Source organism: Trachypithecus francoisi, unplaced genomic scaffold (assembly GCF_009764315.1).
Source record: "Trachypithecus francoisi isolate TF-2019V2 unplaced genomic scaffold, Tfra_2.0 Lachesis_group2, whole genome shotgun sequence".
NCBI classification, from domain to species: Eukaryota; Metazoa; Chordata; class Mammalia; order Primates; family Cercopithecidae; genus Trachypithecus; species Trachypithecus francoisi.
The window spans coordinates 135,192,085-135,218,047 of NW_022681465.1; the positions used below are offsets into that span (position 1 = coordinate 135,192,085).

Consider the following 25,963-nt stretch of genomic DNA (forward strand, 5'->3'; position numbering starts at 1 on the left):
GAAACCTTTAGTAATAATAGTGGTCATTTATAGTGAGTTAAGTGGCAGACACTGTTGCAGGCACCCTGTATATGTTTAATTTAACAACTCTATTAGTTACCCACATTACAGATAGAGAAACTGAAGTACTAAGATGTCAAGTGATATGCCTCCTGTTACGAAGCTAGTGAGAAGCAAAGCCAAGCTTCACATGCGGTTTTGTCTGACTTTAAATTACACGTACTTTGCTACTATGCTATATTGCCCTCACAAGCACCTTGATGCAAGTCTTCCCATGGGAAGGAAGATATCCACAGAAAGCACTTCCACATGGGAATGGGAGAGGACCTTCTTGCATGGCTGAAGGCTATGGAGTTAAACAGAGAGAACTCATGCCACAATCAAGAGATGAAATATCCATCAAAGTTAGAGAAGCAGAAGAGAGTATAAAGAATCAGGATATGGCAAGGCCATGAACAAAAGGATGATTTGGAAGTGAGAAAGGCTAGGGTAGATTAGGAAATGGCAAAAAAACAAAAAACAAACAAACAAACAAACAAAAAAAAATGGGCTAGGGTAAGCCGTTAGAGGCCTAAGACTGTGAACACATGGAAAGTCTAGATTTCCACCTTTGTACATTGCTGAATGCATAATGTGGGGGCGTGTCTGGCAGCTCCATGGAGCTGAGTAGGACCAGACGATTTCTTCATGTAAATCTGCACGCCAAATAAAAACAAACAAACAAACAAACAAAACAGCATGATGTCCATACAGATGGTGTTCAAATATAATGTCTGTATTTAATTATAATTCATACAAATGATCAGGAAAACTCTTATTCCCTAGGCTGCCATTAATGAATACTGACCAAAAAACCCACACAAATTTATAGGGTTACACTGATTGACATGCATGCCTACCACAACATTTGAAGGAAACAAAAAGGAAAGTCTGCATCCTAAAAGAGGAAAGAAAACTTTGTCCAAGAACATTTACTGTACATGTGGGGGCAGTGGGCTTTTAACTATACTCTGAGTATACTACTTTAATAAGAAATGAAGGAACAGTTCAAAGAATGAGAATCATTGTGGGTTCTTGTACTTATTATTTATGAGAAGAATTTTATAAGGCAAGATGAATTTAGAATGAAGACAATCCTTTCTCCGAGGGAAGTCCCCGAGGTAGTTAAGTCCTAAGGCATCCATTATACATAATAAATTAACATCTCCGTTATGCATCTAGAATGGCACAGGTATTTGGACAACTGGAAGACCTAAGAAAAGAGTCACTCTTACTTTCTATGTTCTGTAGTTAGATAAGGAATCAGAGATAAGAAAGGCCAAGCCTTTGGAAATTTAGAATTTGTGTAAGTTTTTATTTTCTCCTATTTATTTCATTTTGCTCAACTCTGAGAAACCAGTAGAGCACTTACACATTTAAAAATTTGCAGTAATAAAACTTATAGTCTGGGGTTCTGGATGAAAACATATCTATAGAGCATATTATCCTTAGAATATCCTGGCGTGTTTTCCTGAGTCAGGGACTAAATTCACACATGGGTCCTTGATTATTTCCAAGTAGATACTATAACGCAATTCTAACAAAAGGTATGGACAGAGAGAAGTAACAGCATAGTAGGAGATGGTACAATTCAGGAGATCTGCAGTTTGAGTGGAGAAAAAATGGACTCCATAGGAAACTGTGACTACAAGAAGAAAAACTACAGTACAAAAGCCATCAGAGGGGGTGTGAGGAACGATCAGAGAAACCACAATTGGTAGAGAAAGGAAATAACATGGTCTCCTCTTCATGAAACTGGCAAGCATCCTGCATGGCTACTGAGAAAGCAAGTCAGGTAAGCAGCACAGGCCAACCTGTAACTACTGTCTACTATTTCAAGATAGGATGACATTTCAGGTAAGGATAGGGTGTGAGAATCAACCTGGGTTGGAGTCTTAGATGTATGTTCTTTCTGTGTCTTTCTAAGCCTTTGACTGTTCATCTCTAAATAGAAGATCAAAGTGACCTTTATAAGGTCACTATAAGAAATAAACAAGATAGGCTGGGCTTGGTGGCGCATGCCTGTAATCCCAGCACTTCAGGAGGCCAAGGCTGGTGGATCACAAGGTCAGGAAATCGAGATCGTTCTGGCTAACATGGTAAAACCCTGTCTCAACTAAAAAAATTCAAAAAATTAACTAGGCTTGGTGGTGGGTGCCTGTGATCCCAGCTACTAGGGAGGCTGAGGCAGGAGAATGGCGTGAACCTGGGAGGCAGAGCTTGCAGGGAGTCAAGATCATGCCACTGCTCTCCAGCCTGGGTGACAGAGCAAGACTCCATCTCAAAAAAATAAATAAATAAAATAAACAAGATAATGTTACATTAGCACTGCATCTGTTAGCTATTACAATGTAAGGCTCTAATCACATAGTATTTGGATTCAAATTCAGCAAACATTTATGAGCAATCACGATAGGCTGGGCCCTCTGCAAAGTACTTTCACATTTAGCAGTTCATTCAATCTCTGCAGCAGAAAATATTTTAATATGTATTCAAGTTACAGATATTCAATATTAGAACAGCAAAACCCTGCAGACACTTAAGAACACCTTAAAATTTCCCAAGCATTCCTCATTTCCTGACAGTGATTTGCTAGTATCTCAAGAACAGAACAGTTTTAGTGTCTATACCTTTTTTATTTTTACTTTTTGAGACAAAGTTTCATTCTTATTGCCCAGGTTGGAGTGCAATGGCGCAATCTCGGTTCCCTGCAACCTCTGCCTCCTGGGTTCAAGTGATTCTCTTGCCTCAGCCTCCCGAGTAGCTGGGATTATAGGAGCCTGTCACCATGTCCGGCTAATTTTTTGTATTTTTAGTAGAGACAGGGTTTCACCATGTTAGCCAGGCTGGTCTCAAACTCCCAACCTCAGGTGATCTGCCCGCCTTGGCCTCCCAGCGTGCTGGGATTACAGGCATGAGCCACTGTGCCCAGCCCATGTCCAGACATTTATAGTCTTTTTATTCCCCGATTACTTAGCTGAGCCTCAGTGGTTCTCCTGGACATTAGATTTATGTATAAAGCTATGCATATAAGATTATGGCTACTATATTTTGTGGACAATTTAAGGTATTTTCCAAAAGAAATTTTAAGAATTGATTCTTTGTCATATGGGTCAATTTTAAAAACTGACATGTGAAGCTTTACCATATAATCAATGTTGCTGGATCCCACAGGATCACTGATCCTGTGATGTGTTGTGTGGAGAGAACTCTGACAAAAAAAAACTTTCCAGTATCTTCACCCAGAGAAAGAAGGCAATTTACTTTACCATCTACCACTGCATTGGGGTCAGTCATCTTCTTATACTTTATGTAACATCTATCATAATGCTGTCAAATCCTGTTTTCTTTATACTTCCTGTACATTTCTGTTTTAGTCCATTTGTTTCTTGTTATAACCACAACAAAAAAAAAGCTCCAGCCTGGGTAATTTACAGACAATAGAAATTAACTTTCTCATAGTCCTAGAGGCTACAAAGTCTAAGATCATGGTGCCAGCAGGTTGGGTTGTCTGGTGAGGGCTGTTCTTTGCTACTAAGATGTTGCCTTGTTGCTGCACCCTCCAAGGGAGGAACATTATGTTCTCACATGACAGAAGAGGAGACAGGAGAGGCTAAAAATGCCAAACACTGCATGAAACCTCTGTCATAAGGGCATTAATCCCATTCGTGGGGAGGAGCCCTCATGACTTCATCAATTCCTAAAGGCCCTGCCTCTTAATACTATCACCTAGATCATTAAGTTTTAACACATGAATTTTGGAGGGGACACATTCAAACCACAGCACTCCCTAACCTGAGTTTTCTAAGATATGATGAGGAAGAAAGAAATTCTTTGTTATTTAGTAAGCTCTTTGTAGCAGCATAAAAATAAAGCATGGCGGCTGGGCACAGTGGCTCACGTCTGTAATCCCAGCACTTTGGGAGGCCAAGATGGGTAGATCACAAGGTCAGGAGTTCGAGACTAGCCTGGCCAACATGGGGAAACCCATCTCTACTAAAAAATACAAAAATTAGCCGGGCATGGTGGTGCATGCCTGTAATCCTAGCTACTCAAGAGGCTGAGGCAGAACAGTTGCTTGAACCAGGGAGGTGGAAGTTGCAGTGAGCCAAGATTGTGCCACTGTACTCCAACCCGGGCAACAGAGCGAGAGTCCATCTGGTGGCGAGGGGGAAGGAAAAGAAAAGAAAAAAAGAAATAAAGCATGGCGGTGAACCTCACATCTCAGAAAATTCACATGGCAAGACAACACAAAAAATTATTGAGAATGCTAAGAAATAAGTGAAAGACATTGGCTTGTTAGCAACTGAAGTCAGCAATAAATATGGGAACTATACATTCATCCAATAATATAAATACCTATGCATTAATGATTTAAAAATAAACTCAATTTCATTTCACATCTCTTAATGAGCTACCACCTAAGGATAATTAATCTTTCCATAAATATTCCTCTCATATTTTTAAACATAACTGTTGAGCTTTAACTGAGGGCTAGAACCAATCTACACAGCTTGATGGTGGAAAACTTCAATTATTGTACCATCTGTACTTGTCTTTTACTGGAGAGTGATGCTACTTTTTATTTTCAGGACTCTGATGTTGCAAAATGGAAGCTGTGGCTTACGAGGTTGAGAAATCCACCTTATTTATTGCACCAAGCAGGAAGAAAACATGGCAGTCTGCTTAACTCATTCTTTCAACATGGTGGTTTTTGTCACTCTCTTCTTCCTCTTCCCCCTCCAATATGCAACAAGTGCATCTGTGAAATATTTATCAATCTTAAAAGCCTCATTTACTTTGCAGACCATTTGGTATTTGCTTAGAGGAAGAATTATTGCTGATAAAAACAGAATCATTCATGGAAATGCAAAGTCCCACTCTCATAATTTAGGCCACTGCCATTTAAAACATCACGGGTAATAATTTACAGAGTGCTGTATCAAAAGGTTACACTTAGCTGCTGATAGAGATCACAAAATCAAAGTAACAGTATATGTTTATAATTTCATACGGCAAAAAAGTTTTTTCAGCTTCTGAAACTGTGTCTCCTGAAAAATTAGTGTTTTTGACAAGGAACACGTTTTTTAAAATTAAGACTAACAGCGTAACATATTCATAGCAATGACAGAGCACTGGGTACAGCCAGAGTTGCCAGAATATGAATATGTTTTGACTGAAGCATTAAGAAATAAAGCATTTTTTTTTTTACAGCAACATTTTTTTTCCAACAATATAGGAGGGAAGAAAAACAAAGGTTTTAAAACCATATGACCATATTAAAACATGTGCCTTTATTATTATTATTATTATTATTATTATTATTTTTGAGACAGAGTCTCACTCTGTTGCCAGGCTGGAGTGCTGTGGCGTGATTTCAGCTCACTGCAACCTCTGCCTCCCAGGTTCATGCGATTCTCCTGCCTCAGCCTCCCGAGTAGCTGGGACACGCCACCATGCCCAGCTAATTTTTGTATTTTCAGTAGACGGGGTTTCACCATGTTGGCCAGGATGGTCTTGATCTCTTGACCTTGTTATCCACCCTCCCAAAGTGCTGGGATTACAGGTGTGAGCCAGTGCACCTGGCGCATGTTCCTTTCTTAAGGCTACTTGCCCTCCATTATTCTCCTCAAGTGTACTCAGCAGTTACTACTGTCTGTGGGAATGCCTCCTAATCTAGGTAGGAATCTTCTTACTGCTAAAGGAACAAATCAAGCTACAGTGGACTCTGGTACGCATTTCTTTCTCATAAATGCAATTTATGAAATAAGCAAGAAACAGTCTCAGCACCAACTAGTCATTTTAGGCAGTTGGGATGTTCTTGAAATCAAAAGTATTAGATGATGTTGAAATGTCATAGTGATGATGATGAGAAACCCAAAGGTTTGAAGGACTGGAAATGCTAATTTTGTTCTATTAAAATGTCCTATCTATAACACACAGCTCAACACTTAGGAGCTCTCATTAGCTTATGAATGGCATGAATCAAGGCATACAGGAGGTTAAAGCTGCAGAGTAGGTAAAGATGAACCTTATTACCTTTAGTCCACTCTTAGCTCTTCCACCTAAAGTCTATTCTTATTCCCTCACGGCCTCACACCACATAGTTGCTCGTATCACTGTCTACATAGTTGAATTCTCAGTATGCAGCTAATACAGATAATTAATAAATGTATAAGATCCTTTTGAAGAGATGCTTGTCTCTCCAAAAGCTTCTTACAGAATCTTTGAGTGAGAAAGATCCTAAGAGAACATGCATTCATTCAAACAATTTGCTTTCCTATCATGTGACAGGAACTAAGGATACAGTGGCAAACAAAGACAATAGTATTAATAAATGCTAAAAATATATATTATTATTTTCAAATATTATACAGTGTTCTGTATCTAATGCACTATTCTATAAACTTTACATAAATTATCTCTTATAATCCCATAATAAGCTTATGAAGTAGTGCTATTATTATGCCAATTTTTCAGAGGAGTAAAGTGAGGCACAGAAAAGGTCAAGTAACTTGCTTAAAGTTACAAGGCTAGTAAATTGCAGAGCAAAGATTCAAACTCAGGAAGTTGGTGTTCCAGATCCTGCTCCCAAATACCACATAGTACTGCCTTTCTCCATCTCTGCTGTCATGGAGTTTATATAGCAACAGTGGAAACAAACAAACAGGTAAATGTAAAAATATATAATTATATGATACATATGTAATCTGATATGATATAATATAACAAGATAAAGCCACTGGGTCAGAGATATATTTCAGATAAGGGAAGGTCTTCATGAGAAAATGGCATTGAAACAGAGACCTGGAAAAAATGAGGCTAGTTTTTGATCCAGTCTGATCATTTTTAAACTGTCGTCTGTGGAATCCCAGCAAGAGACTCAGCCCCCTGTTGCTGGTGACAGGAAGACTGGCTGGGTAGGACAACAGGTGCAGGACCATCTCCTGGTCAACCACAGCAGCTCAGCTTCCAACTGGTTTGGATTTGGGGGTTCAAAGTAAAATTAGACTTAAAAATATTTCATGATTTTTTTAAAAAAAGCTACAGAAAACCATTGATTATATCCAACTTCTTTCACAAATAGATAGTTCACAGATAAAGAAACTAGACATGAAGAGAAGTAACTTGCTCAAGGGCTCACTTAGACGGTGATCAGTAGAATAATGAGAAGCCAGATTCCCTGACTTTGAATCTAGTCTACTTTTTATAACACTGGGCTGCTAGTTTTAACTCCCTCCATCATCCGGGACATTTTAAACAAATCTCTGGAAAGTACAGATAGAAGGTTTCATCTAACACACTGTCTCTCTCTTTCAAAAATTCACAGCCAAACTCCAGGTTTAGTAAGAGCAAACTCCTGGGATGCTATGGACTCCCCTTATATTCTATTAGCTTGTCCTCATCTTTGCCTCCAATTATAGTTTATGTTTTTTTCTGATCTTAACCCATTACACCTTTTGTGACTATGTTGCTGTATGTACTTCTTGTAAGTTACTTCCAATCCTTTGGGGAAATGTGTTTGTACGTCAGTGAAAGGAGTGTTTACAGTATGAGTCTGTCTGAATAAAAATTACTGAGAGATCCAGAAGCCTTCAAATAAATGAGATTCTAATGATGGACCCTTCTGTACCACGATAGGCAATGAGGAAGAATTTGAGGAATCTTACCTGTCCAGTGGCCCTCAGCTCATACAATTAGACATTCTCAGGCTCCTTTGAAGTTTGAAGACACTTCTACCAGAACTGTGGCTGACACAGTTATAGCTGAGATCTGACCAAAGTCCTCAGTAACTCTTACATTTCTAGTATAAGCTTCATTTAAGAAAAGCATGCACAGTCAATTTATTCCCATCAGCTGTGTTAATTGTACTGCAACCAAAAGCCTCTGAATATCTATCTCTGTTTTCCAGAATAAACTGACAATAGTATTACATGTTGAACTATTCAAAGTTTATGCGTCTGTTTAAAAAAAATGTAAGCAGCTGGTTCACATTATTGTCCACAATAAATTATAACAGGAAAACAGACAGATACATTTGGGGAATGGCAACTGGCTTCATAGTACAGATGGGCTTATAGATGACCCTTCCAATTTTTAATAATATCCATAATTTATATGTGAGCAAAGAAATGCAAAGAGGCCTAATGCACCCTTCTGACTTAGTACAAATCACTTTTATTTACTCAGGCAATACTTCACGGTCCAGTTAACTTCTTAATTAAATAGAGCAAGATGCTCATGTTCCATGCAAGTGGCATGGAAAATATTGTTTTGTGTGCAGTATGTTCACTTGGGAGTTGGAGCTGCTTTGCTTACTGAGAAGCCATCATAGCCTTCATTTTGTTTCTAAACTAACCAGAGACATGACTTTGCTCCTTGCAACTAATTTATCAATGGAACCTATTCAGACTGTGTGTCTGCCATCCCATGATAGTTTTTTTTTTTTTTTTCCTCATAAACAGTACTCAGAATCCAAATCTTCACACTTTCTCATCTTTATCTCCCTCCTTCCCCAGCTTAGGTTCTTTAGTGGTTAGAGGAACAAAAAGGAAGCACGTTTTAGGAGACTCCGAGTAGAGAATGGCTGTAAAGGGCCATACTTCAGACTCTAGAAATTCTAAGACAACTACTATCTGCCATTGAACTTGCATACAATTTCAAAACCAAGAAGAACAAAACTAGAGGAATCACATGTCCTGATTACAAATTACATTACAAAGCTATTGAAATCAAAGCAGTATGGTACTAACAAAAACAAGCAAAAAACAGATATATAGATAAATTGAACACAATAGAAAGCCCAGAAATAAACCCACAGATACGGTCAACTAATTTTCAACAAAATTACCAAAATATGTGATGGGTAAAACATAGTCTCTTCAATAAATGGTGCTGGGAAACAGGATAGCCACATACACAAAAATGAAATTGAATCCTTATTTTATACTATACACAAAAATCAACTTGAAATGGGTTAGAGGCTTAATAAGCATAAGACCAGAAACAGTAAACCTACTAGAGGAAAACATAGGGGCAAAGCTCTATGACATTGGTCTTTGAAATGAATTTTTTCTTATATGAGCCAAAAGCATAGAAATCAAAAGCAAAATTAAGCAAACAAGTAGGGCTACATTAAACTAAAAGTTTTCCATACAATAATAAAAAAAAATGAAAAGGCAATCTATGGAAAGTGAGAACGTATTTGCCAACTACCTTCCTGATAATGGATTAATAATAAAACTATATAAAGAACTCATGCAACTCAAGAGCATAAAACTAAATAACCCAAATTTAAAAATTGGCAAATAACCTGAATAAATCTTTTTCCAAAGAAGGCATACAACTGACCAAGAAGTATATGAAAAGGTATTCAACAGTACTAATCATCAGGGAAATGCAAATCAAAACCACAATTGGTTACGACCTCACCCTTTTTAGAATGGCTGTTGTCAAAAAGATGAAAGATAACAAATGTTGGCAAGGATGTAGAGAAAAGAGGACCTTTATGTATTGTTGGTTGAAATGTAAATTGGTATAGCCATTATGGAAAACTGCAAGGAGCTTCCCCCCAAAAAATTAAAATAGAACTACCATAGGATACAGTCATCCCACTTCTGGGTATATATCCAACAGAAAGAAAATCATTATCTCAAAGAGGTATCTGCATCCCCATGTTCACTGTAGCATTATTCACAATAGCCAAGATATGAATTCAATCTAAGAGTCAACTGACAGATGAATGAGCAAAGAAAATATGGTATATATACACGATGGAATACTATTTAGCCTCAAAAGAGGAAATCTTGTCATTTTTAACAACATGGATGAACACGGAGAACATTAAGCTAAGTGAAATCAGCTAGTCACAGAAAGGTAAATACCGCATAATCTCACTTTTACGTAGAATTTTAAAAAGTCAAACACAGAAACAGTGAGTAGAAGGGTTGTTAGTGAGGGTGGGAGTAGGGTAGGTGAAACAAGATGTTCATCAAAGAGTACACACTTTCATTTATAACATGAATAAATTCTGGAGACCTAATATACAACATGGTGACTATAGTTAATAATCATGTATTATATACCTGAAATTTGTTAAGAAAGTAGACCTTAGGTATTCTCACCACATGCATGAAATAAGGTAGTTATGTGAGGTGATGAATATGTTAATTAACTTGATTATGTTAGTCATTTCATGATGTATATTAAAACATCATTAAGTTTGTACACCTTAAATATATACAATTTTTACCTGTCAATTATATCTCAATAAAGCAGTAGGGGAACCCCCAAGCTACAGCACTAAGAGAAATTGGGTCACAAGAGAGAGAAACAAGAAGTAAGGAATGGTAAACTAGGAGTGAATATTAATCCTATGAAATCAACCTAGTTTCTTAACTCCTGTATGATGATGATGATATATATATATCCATAGATTCTTGGAAACTGCCACTTTAAGTGAAATAACATGCAACAAAAGCATTTTTTTTTCTCACCAATGTTATAACAAAATGACTCTGCACAAAACAATGTCTCCCAAGGACCTAATATATGCTGTTCTACTTAAAGTTGCAGTTTCTAAGAACCTACTGAGGACATCAAGTAAAAAGGTATTGTACAGACCAAGATGGCTTCGATGCCCCGGCCCACAGGGGCGGCCATCTTGGTAAGGGTTGGAGAGGCAGCCTGAGGGAGGCCGCTGATGGCCCTGCTGTGAGATTCAAAGGTCATAATAAGGGACTGACCCGGCGACGACTCACCCCAAGGATGACGAGGCAGCGAGCGCTGAAGCGCTGCCTGCAGCTGCTGGCACCCTTGGCGGAGCCAGCGAGGCTGGCAGGGGGTCGGAAGAACACGGCCACGGGCCGCCGAGGCCCCTCCCGCTACGCGGGGAAGCTTTGCAAGGGGACTCTGCGGCCGGAAGCCGAGGAACAGAGGCGGCGCGCGCGCCCAGCCACCCGCATTGCAAGTTCTTCACCAAAGGACATGGATGAAAATGAAAGCAACCAGTCCGTGATGACAAGCAGCCAATATCCTAAAGAAGCGGTAAGAAAACGTCAAAATTCAGCACGGAATTCCAGAGGAAGTGATTCTTCTAGGTTTTCCAGGAAAAGCTTCAAACTGCATTATAGACTGGAAGAAGATGTAACTAAATCTAAGAAAGGAAAAGATGGGAGATTTGTGAATCCGTGGCCAACGTGGAAAAACCTTTCTATTCCAAATGTTCTCGAATGGCTGATAATGGAGAAAGATCACAGAGGTGTTCCAAGTTCTAAAGAGGAACTTGACAAAGAACTCCCAGTGCTTAAGCCATATTTTATCAGTTACCCTGAAGAAGCTGGAGTGAGGGAAGCTGGCTTAAGAGTCACATGGCTGGGACATGCCACAGTAATGGTGGAAATGGATGAGCTCATATTTCTCACGGATCCCATCTTTAGCTCTCGTGCTTCACCGTCGCAGTACATGGGTCCAAAGCGATTTCGTCGTTCCCCGTGCACAATAAGTGAACTCCCTCCAATAGATGCGGTCCTTATCAGTCACAACCACTATGACCATCTGGACTACAATTCTGTTACTGCTTTGAATGAGCGATTTGGTAACGAGTTGAGATGGTTTGTGCCTTTGGGTCTTCTTGACTGGATGCAAAAATGTGGCTGTGAGAATGTGATTGAGTTGGACTGGTGGGAGGAGAATTGTGTCCCCGGACATGATAAGGTCACCTTTGTCTTTACACCATCCCAGCACTGGTGTAAAAGGACTCTAATGGATGACAACAAGGTGCTGTGGGGCAGCTGGTCTGTCTTGGGGCCTTGGAATCGATTTTTTTTTGCAGGAGATACTGGTTATTGCCCTGCTTTTGAAGAGATAGGAAAAAGATTTGGACCTTTTGACCTTGCAGCTATTCCCATCGGAGCTTATGAAACAAGGTGGTTTATGAAATACCAGCATGTAGACCCAGAAGAAGCTGTGAGGATTCACATTGATGTCCAAACAAAGAAATCTATGGCAATTCACTGGGGAACTTTTGCCTTAGCAAATGAGCATTACTTAGAGCCTCCAGTGAAGCTGAATGAAGCTCTAGAGAGATTCGGACTTAATGCTGAAGACTTTTTTGTCTTGAAGCATGGAGAATCAAGATACCTAAATACTGATGATGAAAACTTTTAATAAATGTGAGCACAGGCACTTTTAATGAAAAAGGCATCATCTAAGTTTAAAAACAAATTAAAAGACTTAGAAATTCATGAATATTGTGATTCTTTTACATTTGGAAACAACTTCTGCAAGTTTATGTTTTATGTTTTGTGTTCTAACTTGCTTCCTAATATGATCAGCTCATATACACTATGAGAGGGTTCAGGGGTGGGTCATTTAAATAATGAATTGGCTAATGTGGATTTTAAATCTCCTATCATGATATAAGCACTGCAGTGGAAATGTTTTTACTAAAGCATTACACTTTTGTGGTAGTAGAATTACCTGAGATTGTGAAAAACTGACATTGAAGACTCATTTTGTTTTTTCCATTCTTCAGGACCTTCTGCAAGGTAAGTCAAGCCTGTCTACCTACCTAGATTTTTTTTCAGAGGCCTACAAATACAAGTATCTTTCTTATACGCACATTATAATAAATGATGAAATTCAGTCCAACATGCTTATTATAAACATAGCAATTCTTGCTCTATCAAGATTAGCTTATATGCCAAATATTAAATATGGTTTATTTCAGTAAGTGTAAAAACATAGGGGCTATCATTTTTAAAGACTTGATTTTTTCTATTGTGGTAAAAAATATATAAATACGTATTTGCCATTTTAAACATTTACCATTTTAACCATTTTTAAGTGTACAGTTCTTTCGCATTAATGCACCCATGACCACCATTCACTTAAGTTTTTGAAAGAGGGAATGGTATCTTTTTTTTTTCCTAGAGCCTTCAGATGAGAGGGAACAGTGTATTCTGTTGCACATCTACAATTCCCAAAAGACCTCTTACTTTGGGAGGCCAAGGTGGGTGGATCACTTGAACCCAGGAGGTCGACATCAGCCTGGGCAACATGGTGACTTCGTCTCTCGGGGAAAAAAAAAAAAATTAGCCAGGTAAGGTGGTGTGTACCTGTAGTCACAGGTACTTGGGAGGCTGAGGTGGGAGGATCACTTGAGTCCAGGAGGTAGAGGCTGCAGTGAGCTGTGATTATACCATTGCACTCCAGCCTGGGCGACAAAATGAGACCCTGTCTCAAAAGAAAGCCCTCTTCTTAGCTGAGCAGAGGAAGGGAAGGGGTGTGGCTATGAGAATATGATTTATGCCATTTTCTTTTTTTAAATCTAGAAGATCATCTAAGCACAAATATAGCTACAATGAAGTATTTTACAGATAAAATGTTAATAAATGTTAATAGACCATATACTTTGAATTAAGTTTTATGTTTTTAAATTTCTCTACACATTTTCTTTTTCCGGGGTCTCTTAGCTCTAAATACATCAATCAGGTTTATAATTTTTTTTACATGATTCAGATGTCTTATATTTTTATATTAAATGAACCTTAAGCATGATTCTTTTGGTAAGCCAGTATGAATACCAGTGGTTACAAAAAAAAAAAAAAGTCAGTTGACATAAGATTTAGTCCTAATAAGGGCTCTGTATTCACTTGATTATTCTGACCCTTCCTAAGGGAGGGAGTTGGATTAGATACTGCTGGAGGCCCATTCTGTATTCCTAATCCAGTCTCAGCACTTTATTCATACAAAATAATCAAAATAGGTTTTCTACACCAGATGCTACCCAGGCAGTGCTCTATAATTTGCACATGTGTATGTGTGGTGCCACATGTTAGCCACTAAATCTGAAATTTTACCCTGCTTTCATCATGGATTTTTTGTGTAACCTGAAACAAGTCACCAATGCTCACTGTGCCTGTTTCCTCATTTGCAACAAGAGGATAATTCTGACCTACCTCTGAAAAATGTGTAGAATAAATGAGTTTTTAAAGCACTTTAGAAATATAAGGGAGAAAATCATTTCTTAAGATATCACTGCCTAATATAGATAGGTATATTTGAAAGCTGAATATAAGTTAATGCTTTTGATAATGTATTGTTCCTGTTGCAAATTTAAGCATTATATATTAGGAGACTAAACACTGAAAACAACTTTATTTCACTGATTTTGTAAATTGGAGTAATAGCCTAAATAAGTGTAAATAATCTTTATCAAAATTTAGTGTTTATCTACAAATATGCGAATCAGTCAAGGGGAAATGTGTATGCAATGTGTGTATATATAATGTATGCGAATGTATGCGATTTTGGGGTACTAAAGCACAAAAAAATCCCCCATAAAATAAACCTTCCTGAAAAGACAAAAAAAAAAAAAAAAAAGATATTGTACATTCACAACTCCATAAACCAGGGACTGCACCTGCAAGGTACTTCAGGGGTCTGTATTACAAATGAGTTAAGCAACTGGGTGTGACACAGTAGTGACTGGTGAGACTGTGCCAAACTGAAGAACAAATGTCTCATATAAAGTATGAAGTTTACAAAACGTAAGGCTGCCCCTGAACTCTACCCTGTAAGAATATCAAACCACTCTACCATATTTTTGCTCCTTCATAAGAATCAGAAAATGTAAATTTTTTTAAAATGTGAAATTCTCAGACTTTTAAATAGTAGAAGCACACATATTAATAGTAAAATAAAAATACTGTGTGAGGCAAATAGACTACATCTGTGACCTGGATTCAGTTTATAACTTCTGTCATAACCTCACTTAATACTTTCTAAGGCAAGTCACTAAAATTATTTCACTTAACTCTTATGAGAAATATATCATCCCAGTGATTAGATCATCTGTAATTAAGCTCAGTTCTGTTGCATTATCCACTGTTGTCTCCAGTTTCCTTCTCATAGTGCTTGTGAATCTTCTCATGAGTTCAACCATACATTTCAGTCAAAGTCATTCCTCATGACAGGTCAATTGCCACGTGTAACCACTTATCACACTAAACATGGTATCATGAAAAAATTACCACTTAACAATCAGGTTGGTCACAGGGAAGAATACTGCCATTCTGGATTTTAGTTCTAAATTTAGCTGGGTATAATTTGGTAAATCCTGCTTTCTTTCTGAGCCTTAGTGCCCCAACCAGTAAATGAAGTAACTGGTCTAATTAAATTATTAGGTTCCCTGTCGACTCTGAATATTAGACCTTTCTCAGATGGATAGATTGCAAAAATTTTCTCCCATTCAGTAGGTTGTCTGTTTGCTGTGATGATAGTTTCTTTTGCTGTGCAGAAGCTCTTTAGTTTAACTAGCTTTTAACGTTCAGCCTAGATATATCTTGGTAATTAGGGATGATGGAATAAATCTCAATTGACATCATGCTAAAATCAAAATGGATTTTTAAAAAATCTCACTCTTCATTAAATAAAGAAATGATAGATCCAAAAATAACAATTCATTTTGAGGATGACTGGCTTAGGGTTTTAAAAAGTATACAGATATTTCTCAACTTTGATAAATACTGACAAACTTGGATACTGTCATGCCCCATTTTATATGTGGAATTTAGACTTTAATAAAAACCAACATTTACACAGGCTTTTGTATGGCACTGATGTGTGTGTGTGTAGGCGGGGGATAGGGCTGTCTTTTTTTTAAGTTCTAGGGTACATGTACAGGATGTACAAGTTTGTTACATAGGTAAATGTGTGCCATAGTTGTTGGCTGCACCTATCAACCCATTACCTAGGTTTAAAGCCAAGCATGCATTAACTATTTTTCCTGATGCTCTCCCTCCAACTCCCCACCAACAGGCCCCGGTGTGTGTTGTTCCCCTCCCTGTGTCCGTGTGTTCTCATTGTTGAGCTCCTACTTTTAAGTGAGAACATGCGGTGTTTGATTTTCTGTTCCTGTGTTAGTTTGCTGAGGATAATGGCTTCCAGCTCCATCTATGGCCCTGCAAAGGACATGATCTCATTCCTTTTCATGGCTGCATAGTATTTCATGGTGTATATGTACCACATTTTCTTTTTTGTATCTTTTTTATTATTATACTTTAAGTTCTAGGGTACATGTACACAATGTGCAGGTTTGTTACATAGGTATACATGTGCCATGTTGCTGCACCCATCAACTCATCATTTACATTAGATATTTCTCTTAATGCTATCCCACCCCCAGCCCCCTACCCCCTGACAGGCCCTGGTGTGTGATGTTCCCTGCTCTGTGTCCAAGTGTTCTCACTGTTCAGTTCCCACCTATGAGTGAGAACATGTGATGTTTGGTTTTCTGTCCTTGTGATAATTTGCTGAGAATGATGGTTTCCAGCTTCATCTATGTCCCTGCAAAGGACATGAAGTCATCCATTTTTATGGCTACATAGTCTTCCATGGTGTATATGTGCCACATTTTCTTAATCCAGTCTATCATTGATGGACATTTGGGTTGATTCCAAGTCTTTGCTATTGTGAGTAGTGCTGCAATAAACATAGGTGAGATACCACATTTTCTTTATCCAGTCTATCACTCATGGGCATTTGGGTTGATTCCATGTCTTTGCTATTGCAAATAGTGCTGCAATGAACATACACGTGTATGTATCTTTATAATAGAATCATCTATATTCCTTTGGGTATATACCCAGTAATGGGATTGCTGGGACAAATGGTATTTTTAGTTCCAGGTCTTTGAGGAATCACCACACTGTCTTTCACAATGGTTAAACTAATTTATATTCCCACCAACAATGTAAAAGCATTCCTATTTCTCCACAGCCTTGCTAGCATCTGTTGTTTCTTGACTTTTAGTAACAGCCATTTTGACTGACATGAGGTGGTATCTCATCGTGGATTTGATTTGTATTTCTCTAATGATCAGTGGTACTGAGCTTTTTTTAAACTTTTGTTGGCGATGTGTATGCCTTCTTTTGAGAACTGTCTGTTCATGTCCTTTGCCCACTTTATAATGCAGTTGTTTTTTTCTTATAAATTTGTTTAAGTTCCCTGTCGACTCTGAATATTAGACCTTTCTCAGATGGATAGATTGCAAAAATTTTCTCCCATTCAGTAGGTTGTCTGTTTGCTGTGATGATAGTTTCTTTTGCTGTGCAGAAGCTCTTTAGTTTAACTAGATCCATTGGTCAATTTTTGCTTTTGTTGCAGTTACTGTTGGCATTTTCATTATGAAATCTTTGCCCATGCCTATGTCCTGAATGGTACTGCCTAGATTTTCTTCTAGAGTTTTTGTGATTTGGGGTTTTACATTTAGGTCTTTAATCCACCTTGAGTTGATTCTTGTATATGCTGTAAGGAAGGGGTCTAGTTTCAATTTTCTGCATATGGCTAGCCAGTTCTCCCAGCACCATTTCTTAAACAGGGAATACTTTCCCCATTGCTTGTCTTTGTCAGGTTTGTTGAAGATCAGATGGTTGTAGATGTGCGGTCTTAATTCTTTTTTTTTTTTTTTTTTTTTGTGGGAGTCTTGCTCTGTCGCCCAGACTGGAGTGCACTGGCACAATCTTCGCTCACTGCAAGCTCCACCACCTGGGTTCATGCCATTCTCTTGCCTCAGCCTCCCAAGTAGCTGGGACTACTGGCACATGCCACCAAGCCTGGTTAATTTTTGTATTTTTAGTAGAGGCGGGGTTTCGCCATGTTGGCCAGGATGGTCTTGAACTCCTGACCTCAGGTGATCCATGCACCTCGGCCTCCCAAAGTGCTAGGATTACAGGCAAGAGCCACCTCATCCAGCCCATTATTACCCACCTTCTGAAGCCTACTTAGTCAGTTCATTCATCTCAGCCTCAGCCCAGTCCTATGCTCTTACTGGAAAGGTGCTGCAATCATTTGGAGGAGATGAGGCACTCTGGCTTTTTGAGTTTTCAGCTTTTTACATTGATTCTTCCTCATCTTTGTGAGCTTATCTACCTTTGGTCTTTGAGGTTGCTGACCTTTGGATAGGGTTTTGTGGATTTTTTTTGTTTATGTTGTTGTTGCTGCTTTCTGTTTGCTTTTAACAGTCAGGCCCCTCTTCTGTACAGCTGCTGCGGTTTGCTGGGGTCCACTCCAGACCCTATTCTCCTGGGTCCCTCCTGCACCTGGAGGCGTCACCAGTGGAGTCCGCAGAACAGCAAAGATGGCTGCCTGCTCCTTCCTCTGGGAACTCTGTCCCAGAGGGGTAGTGACCTGATGCTGGCTGAAATGCTCCAGCATAAAATATCTGGCAGCCCCTATTGCAGGGTTGGTGAGGGGGGGCCTCACCTAGTCAGGAGGCATAGGATCAGCCACTCGCTTAATGAAGCACTCTGGCTGCCCCTTGGCAGAGTGGGCGGTCTGTGCTCAGGGGAATTCCTTTGTCTGGACTGCCTGGCCTCCTCAGAGCCAGTAGACTAATTCTACTGAGCCTGGAGACCATAGCCGCTTCTCCCCCTGGGGGTCCATCCCAGGTCAATTAGAGTTCTGTCTGTGAACCTTTGGCTGCAGTTGCTGAAATTCCGGCAGGGAGGCCCTGCCTGGTGAGGAGGGGTGGATCCAGGTCCCACCTAAAGAAACAGTCTGGCCACAACCTGCTACAGCTGCTGCGTTGAGCTGTGGGGAATTCTTTCCCATCCAAACCACCTAGTCTCCAGGGCACCAGCAGGGGAAAACGACTGTGGCACAGTGATGGCAGCCACCTCTCCCCTCTGGAACTTGGTCATCTCTGGCTGCCTCCAGCATGCTGCTGCTGGCCACAACTCGTGCAGCTGCTGAGAGTCTGCACAGCTGTGCTCTTGGGTCCCAAGACCCTGGTGGCGTGGGCTCACAAGGGTATCTCCTGATCCATGGGCAACACAGATATGTGGGAAAAGCTTGGTTGGTTTCCCGGGCTGGGCAGCACAATCGCTCACCGCTCCTTTGGCTGGGGGTGGGAACTCCCGATTGCCCGTGCGGCTCCCAGGTGGGCCGTCACTCCACCCTGCTTATCCTCACTCTCTGTGGGTCACACCAACACCTAGTCAGTGAGAGAGCCTGGATACCTCAGCTGAAGATGCAGGATTCACACGCCGTCTTCATTCTTCTCGGTGAGAGCGGCCAACTGCAACTGCTTCTAGTCAACCATCTTGGCCCCTCCATGTGTGTTTTAATCTTTAAATATTTTATTTTGCTTTTGTTATGTTATAAAATGAGTGAAAATGTCATTACTGAATCAGAGTGCATAAACATTTTTAAGGTACTTGAAATATATCATCAAGCTATTTTTTTTTTTTCAGAAAGACTGTGCCAAGAATGCTAGACCCAGCAAAAATGTTTAAGATGAATGAGAGAAAAGTAAAATTTTAGAAGAAGGTAACTCAGCAAAGGAAAATTTTTAAACTAAAAGCTACCAAATTTAAAATGGGTTTTCTTTGAGAGTAGTAAGTCTGTCATTAAGAAGATATTCAAGCAGAGGTTGCAAGACCATTTGGTTCAGAGGAAATGCAAACATCAGGTGAAATTTGGACTGTATGATGATGTGAAAATCATCATCATCATCATCATTATCATCATTGTCAGAAGGGGATGAAGGTAGTCGCTACCATTTCTGGACACTCACTTTACGTCAAGTTCTGTATTAACAGTTAACAAACATTATCTTGCTTATTTACAACCAAGTGTTAATATCTCAGCTGTGCAGGTAAGAAAACAAGCATTTGAAAGGTTAACAATTGTTCAAAGATTACTCACTGAGCAAATGACAGCATTAGTTGCCACCCAAGTCTAACAAGACAGCACATACTCAAATCCATGTTGTTACACTGCCTCTTGGTATAAGCAACTTCTAAAATCCTTATTTATATATGACTTTATAATTCTATGTGCTGGTTTTCATACGTGAGAATATCTTAAGATAGGCATAGCCAAGATTTTTTACTGGATAAAATATTTTTAAAAACATATTTTTACATAATAATTTTTTACATAACAATATTTACATAATAATTTTCCACTTTATTCTCCTAATGTAAATTAATTTTTCTGATCCATTCAAATTTTCTTTCCACCCTCTCCTCTCCTGAACTTCTAAATTCAATACAGCAATGGGCTAGGAGCCCTATACCCACTCTCAAATGTAGTTTGAGGTGAACATGAAGATAAATTCATGATACGACTTTCCTATTGCTGTAGGTGTGGAACAATAATAGGTGCTTAATAAATGCTATTTTCCTTTCCTTTGCTAGTTCACATTAAGTTATGCAAAAGCATCATCTAATCCTATTGCCATAAGATGTGAGGTAAAAAGCCTCTTTGAAGAAGTAGTGATATACAACTTTGTCTAAGAATGAATGAATACTAAGGAGACCTTTACTCACAAAGTAGTAATAAAGGTTTCCTTTGTACCCATTCATTCGTTCTGTCTGCTAGTAGTCCCTGCCAAAAACTTGCAGTTATACTTAGCAATCAAAAAGATATCCAATCACATTGAAATAGCATTCAAATATAGAGTTGTATAGCATTAAATTCCTTAACTTTACAAACTTCTGTGCTAATGCATTCAAGTGGTATTTCTAAGACATGTTGTCTTCGGATGTCATGATTGAATACTTAATTTAGCATGTGTCCTTCTCAATCTATTTTCTGGACAGCATGATACTTTACCACTTAGAAGCTGTAAATCCATGTGGCTGAAAGCTAGAATGTCCTGTTCCTCCTAGGCTACAAACCTGTATGGCATGTTCCTGCACTGAATATTGTAGGCAATTGGAACACAGAGGGAAGTATCTATCTAAACATAGAAAAAGTACAGTAAAAATACAAATCGTGTTATGGTGTTATAATCTTATGAGACCATCATTGCATCAGTACAGAATAGTATTCAAGATATACTTTTGTTAAAAAATACATATGCATGGAAAATATTTGATAAAACAGTCAATTGTTCATTTTTTTTTTTTTTCTTTTTTTTCTTTTTTGAGGCAGAGTCTCATCCTGTCACCCAGGCTAGAGTGCAGTGGAGCGATCTCAGCTCACTGCAACCTCCACCTCCGAGGTTCAAGTGATTCTCTTGCCTCAGTCTTCGGAGTAGCTGGGATTACAGCCGCCCACCTCCGTACCTGGCTAATTTTTGTATTTTTAGTAGAGACGGGTTTCACCATCTTGGCCAGGTTGGTCTCGAACTCCTGACCTCTTGATCCACCTGCCTTGGCTTTCCAAAGTGTTGGGATTACAGGTGTAAGCCACTGCGCTCGGCCAAAACAGTAAATTGTTGAGAGTGCTTGCCTCTGTAGAATACATTTCAGAGACACTTTCATTTTCAGTGATTCACTGGTTCAGTTTCTCAAACATCTACTGAGCATATACTGTGTGCTAGGTACAGCAAGAGGTCTGAGGAATACAGTGGGTACAATTCAGACAATCTCCTGCTCTTCCAAACATATAAACATGATGAGAATGTGAAAGAATGACAGTTATAAGGAATAAAAACCAATGTGCTATTTATATACGGCTACTGTGCTAAATGGACTGACTGGGTGAAGGAAATCTTTCTAAACAGGTGACATCTGAGCTGACACAAAGATGACCAGAGGAGCCCTCAATGAAAACGTCTAATAATGCATTTTATAGGCCTTAGTGAGGACTTTAGATTTTATTCCAGATGCAACAGGAAATCAATGGGAAATCCTTTGCCAAGAGGTGGAGCGATTTGACATTTTGAAGACTACTTTGGCTACAATTTGTATAATGAGGCTAAAAGGGTAAGGCAGCAGACAGTGAAGAGACTGTTGCAGTAGTGCAAGTGAGAATGGATGGTGGCTTGACCTAAGGTGTGGTGTGTGATGCAGGAGGGCAAGTGAATTTGGGCACAGGTTTCAGGTAGGGCTCACATGACTTATGGATTTTATTATGTATGCATATCTGTGTGTCTTTTTTCCTTCAGTTAGAAGATATTTCTTTTGTTATTAGAAACATATAAGGCTCTAAAACTTCACTATTTTTGAAAAAAGTTATTAAAAACAATGGAAAATAGTGAATGTGAGGGCTTTTTATTTTCTTTAAACTGATTTGAAAGCACTGCATAGAGCTCATATATTTCAGTATTAAAGTAAGTAATTAAATGTAGAAGTAAGTAATCATTACTTTTTAAACTTACAAGCAGGTGTATCTCTTAGTTGAGATCAGTTGTCTGTCTATTTCCAGAGAGGCTGGTTAACACATTTGCTAGACAAGCAATTCCTGCATACAGACCCAACAGATGCACCCAGTACCCTGTTTTCAAGTCTTCTAAAACACATTTCTTGACATGACTAATTCTTTACCAAGGAAACTTATTTCAGAATGTTTTACTCAACACATATCAGCTGTTCTTCTTATGTTCTTAAAATCTACCTTTTACCACTTCCAGTCTAATAAGAGCATTTATATATTTATGGAATTATTCCTAATATAGATTAGAAGGGTTGGGGAATGACAGCCTGTGGCCTATTTTTGTATGACTCCCAAACTAAGAATGCTGTTTAAGTTTTGAGAGCTGTAAAAAAGAAAAAAAAAGTTTAAAATAAAACTAAAATATTTACTTTCTGGCCCTTTACAGAAAACGTACGCCAACATCCGTAGAGGGAAATGACCAAACTAAACCAGTGAGTTAAACAAGTTTAATACAGGTAAGACTATTTGTCTAAAGTTCAACTAGAAACAGGTCTATGACTACTAACCAAATTGCCAGGTTGGGAAAACAAGATATAAATTAAGAGCAATGCATATAACAGGTATTTCTTAAATGCTTAAAAATGTCTCTATTCTGTCCAAGGCAGAATTATCATCTGATTGTCCACGTTACAGGGTCACCTCATTACTCCTTCTAGGGTATAGATTTCTCAATGACAGTAAATATGTTCACAATACTCTGTGTACTTTAAGTACCCAAGACAATGTACTATAGGTTCCAGTTACATTTTATAAATAATCATTGGATGGCTAAATTCATTTGCTATTTTGGATGGTTTTAACATTCTGACTCCCTCTCTTTTACTAAGCACACAGGAAAGTAAATCTATTTCAAATTTAGTAGTGGCACTAGTTTAATACAATTCAAGACTTTGGATAACATTCAGATAAAATTAGCCACTGCACCAAGTTGCTGAATTTCCATAATTATGCTAATCAATGCACACAATGCAAGTAATGCTTTGGGGGAACTTTCACGTTATGCTCGCAGGTGAAGGGGGATCAATCCGAGGCACAGCAAATGCATTAATAATCCTTTTCAAGCAGCAAATTCTATCACCCCACTAAAAAACAAAAATAAAAACTAAACAAACGAAACCAACCAACCAAAAAACAAAACCACTAAAAGAACCCCACGCAATTTGGAATAACAGCGGTTAATAAAGGCAAGGTATATATGTAGGAATCACTGCTACAGCAACAAGAAAGAAAAGAAGGAATGAAAGAAAAAGCTTATGTAGGAAATAATGGTTAACAGAGAAGGCTTGAAATCTCTGTCCTGCTACAAGTATGAAGCTTTTGACATGAAAATTCTCCAAGCCTCAGTTCTTTAATCTACAAAAGAGGCAGCAATAGTCCCCACCTCAGTGGACAAATCTGCAAACTAAATTAGATAAGGAGACTGCATGCAAAACAGCAATATGCCTAGAACAGGGTACACACTCTGTTGTGATTATTTAAGTATCATTTCAGAATGTAGCTGTTGATATTGAATTATTATTATTATTATTATTATTATTTTTGAGATGGAGCCTTGCTCTGTTGCCCAGGCTGGAGTGCAGTGGCATGATCTCAGCTCACTGCAGCCTCCACCTCCTGGGTTCAAGCAATTCTCCTTCCTCAGCCTCCCCAGTAGCTGAGACTACAGATGCTCACCACTATACTTGGCAAATTTTTGTATTTTTAGTAATGACGGGGTTTCATTATGTTGTCCAGGCTAGTCTCAAATTCCTACCTCAGGTGATCTGCCCACCTTGGCCTCCCAAAGTGCTGGAATTACAGGTGTGAGCCACTGCACTCAGCCTGATACTGAATTGATCCTAACCAACACTGGCTACATAGTGTAAAGTCTTAATGAGAAACAAAATTCTAATTCTTTAGTTCTGTGTTTCTAAAAAGGGCTTTGAAGCACTTGATGAATAAAATAAACAGCAATATTATCATGCATTTGTATACTATTTATGGCTTTTCCACATTTGCTGTCTTGCCTTATTTGCAACACAATCTATAAAGTTGGGTAGCATGGGGTTGTTACCTTCTATTCAGCAGGAATGGAAAGAGGCTCAGAGAGGTCATCTTACTTGCTTACATTACCACTGCTGTGATGATACTCAAAGAATCAGAAGTGAAAGCGAATTCATCTTACTACCAGCATTACTCCCCACCCCAGTCCTCTGTACCCAGCTGATAGCAAGATCAATTCCTCTAGATTCAGATTCTAGAACAACAATAACGCCTTCTTCTCTCAGCAGAAACTTACTGGTCGGGACTGGATTTCTTTGGCGTAGAGAGGTTGTAAGAATTCGGAGTCTCCTTCTAGCTTTAGACCTTTTTCTGTGATCCTCAGGTTTCCCATTCCATCCTGAAATAGAACACAGAGATAACAAGGAAGATATGATTAGCCAAAATTTCAAAACACCTCAGGCTGTTAAAAATGGAAAGTTAATTGCCTTTTTTTTTTTTTGAAGGCGTGGAATGAGGACGGGTATTCAAAGAACATGTAAAATATTAGGAGGTATTGTTCAATGCAGTTATGCATATTATCTTTTTCACTCTTTCTGAGAAAATTCTATTCCAAGCAATTTGAATGCCCCCTAGTCATCCACGTATACAGATTGGAGCAGGGGGCAAATTGCTAGTCAGCACAGAAAGAATGGAGGGAGAAGGTAAGTAGGAGGAGAGAAAAGGATAATACTCCAGGAAAAGTAAAAGATCCTATTTCCAAAACTCTACAGATATTTCAAGCTGGCAGCCTGTTGGTTAAATCCAGACTTTGGACATGTGTGTTTGAGTCACAAACATTTAAAGAGTCAAGTTAGTTGCTAATATTTTTTTAAAATATTTTGTTATGGAAATAATGAATGCAAAAGTAGAAAGAACAGATAGCAAACACATATGTACCTATCACTCATCTTCAACAATTATCAATTTACGGCTATTATTATCTATTATGGCCACCTACACTCCCCTTCTTTGTTTAAATATAACCATAATCCCATTACCACACACATACTCGAGAAGTAACAATCATTCCTTAATATCAAACACCCAGTGTCAATGTTCAAATTTCACTAATATTTTTTTCTCTATAATTTGCTTTTTTGAATTAAGTTCCTTACAGCAATTGTTTGCTACATAAAATACTAGATCAGTTCCTAAAATTTCCAGTCATTTTCTCTCTCATACATCCACACATATACAAATATATACACATATACTTTATTTGATAAATGTCATTTTAAAAATAGAATTTTCCAGAGTTCAGATTTTGCTGAACATTCCCATACTTTCATATAATGTGTTCCTCTATTCGTTATGTTTCCTATAAATTGGTAGTTACATCAAGAAGCTTGATCAGACTCAGGTGCAATTTTCTAGAAAGAATACATCCTAGGAAATGGGGTATATTAGTTTTCTATTGTTACAGTAACAAATAATACAACTTGGTGGCTTAAAACAACACAAATGTATTATCTTACAGTTCTGTGTGTTAGCAGTCTGACCAGGACACAATGGGCTAAAATCAGGGGGTCAGAAGGGCTATGTCCATTTCTGGAGGCTCTAAAGGGAGAATCAATTTCCTTGCTCTTTCTGGCTCCTGGGCTCATGGCCTCACTTCCATCTTCAAAGTCAGCAGTGGCTGATTTGAGCTTTTCTCACATAAAATCACTCTGACATTGAATCTTCTGCATCCTTCTTCCATTCTCAAGGAACCTTGTGATTTCACTGGGCACAT

The 25,963-nt window shown here is 38.6% G+C and overlaps 2 protein-coding genes across 4 annotated transcripts in view; one reads left to right on the forward strand and one right to left on the reverse strand.

Annotated features, from left to right (window-relative positions):
• Positions 1–25,963, reverse strand: part of SGCD (sarcoglycan delta) — a 1,048,938-nt gene that overhangs the window by 217,698 nt on the left and 805,277 nt on the right. For all 3 annotated transcript variants that reach the window (XM_033180496.1, XM_033180497.1, XM_033180495.1), the window contains one exon: positions 24,488–24,589. In XM_033180496.1, the coding sequence (XP_033036387.1) occupies positions 24,488–24,589 (102 nt within the window). The remainder of the gene's footprint in view (positions 1–24,487; positions 24,590–25,963) is intronic.
• LOC117065567 (N-acyl-phosphatidylethanolamine-hydrolyzing phospholipase D-like) lies at positions 10,792–13,118 on the forward strand. The gene has a single exon (XM_033180493.1). It carries the CDS (start codon positions 10,807–10,809, stop codon positions 12,205–12,207), a length of 1,401 nt encoding a protein of 466 aa, XP_033036384.1. The 5' UTR covers positions 10,792–10,806; the 3' UTR covers positions 12,208–13,118.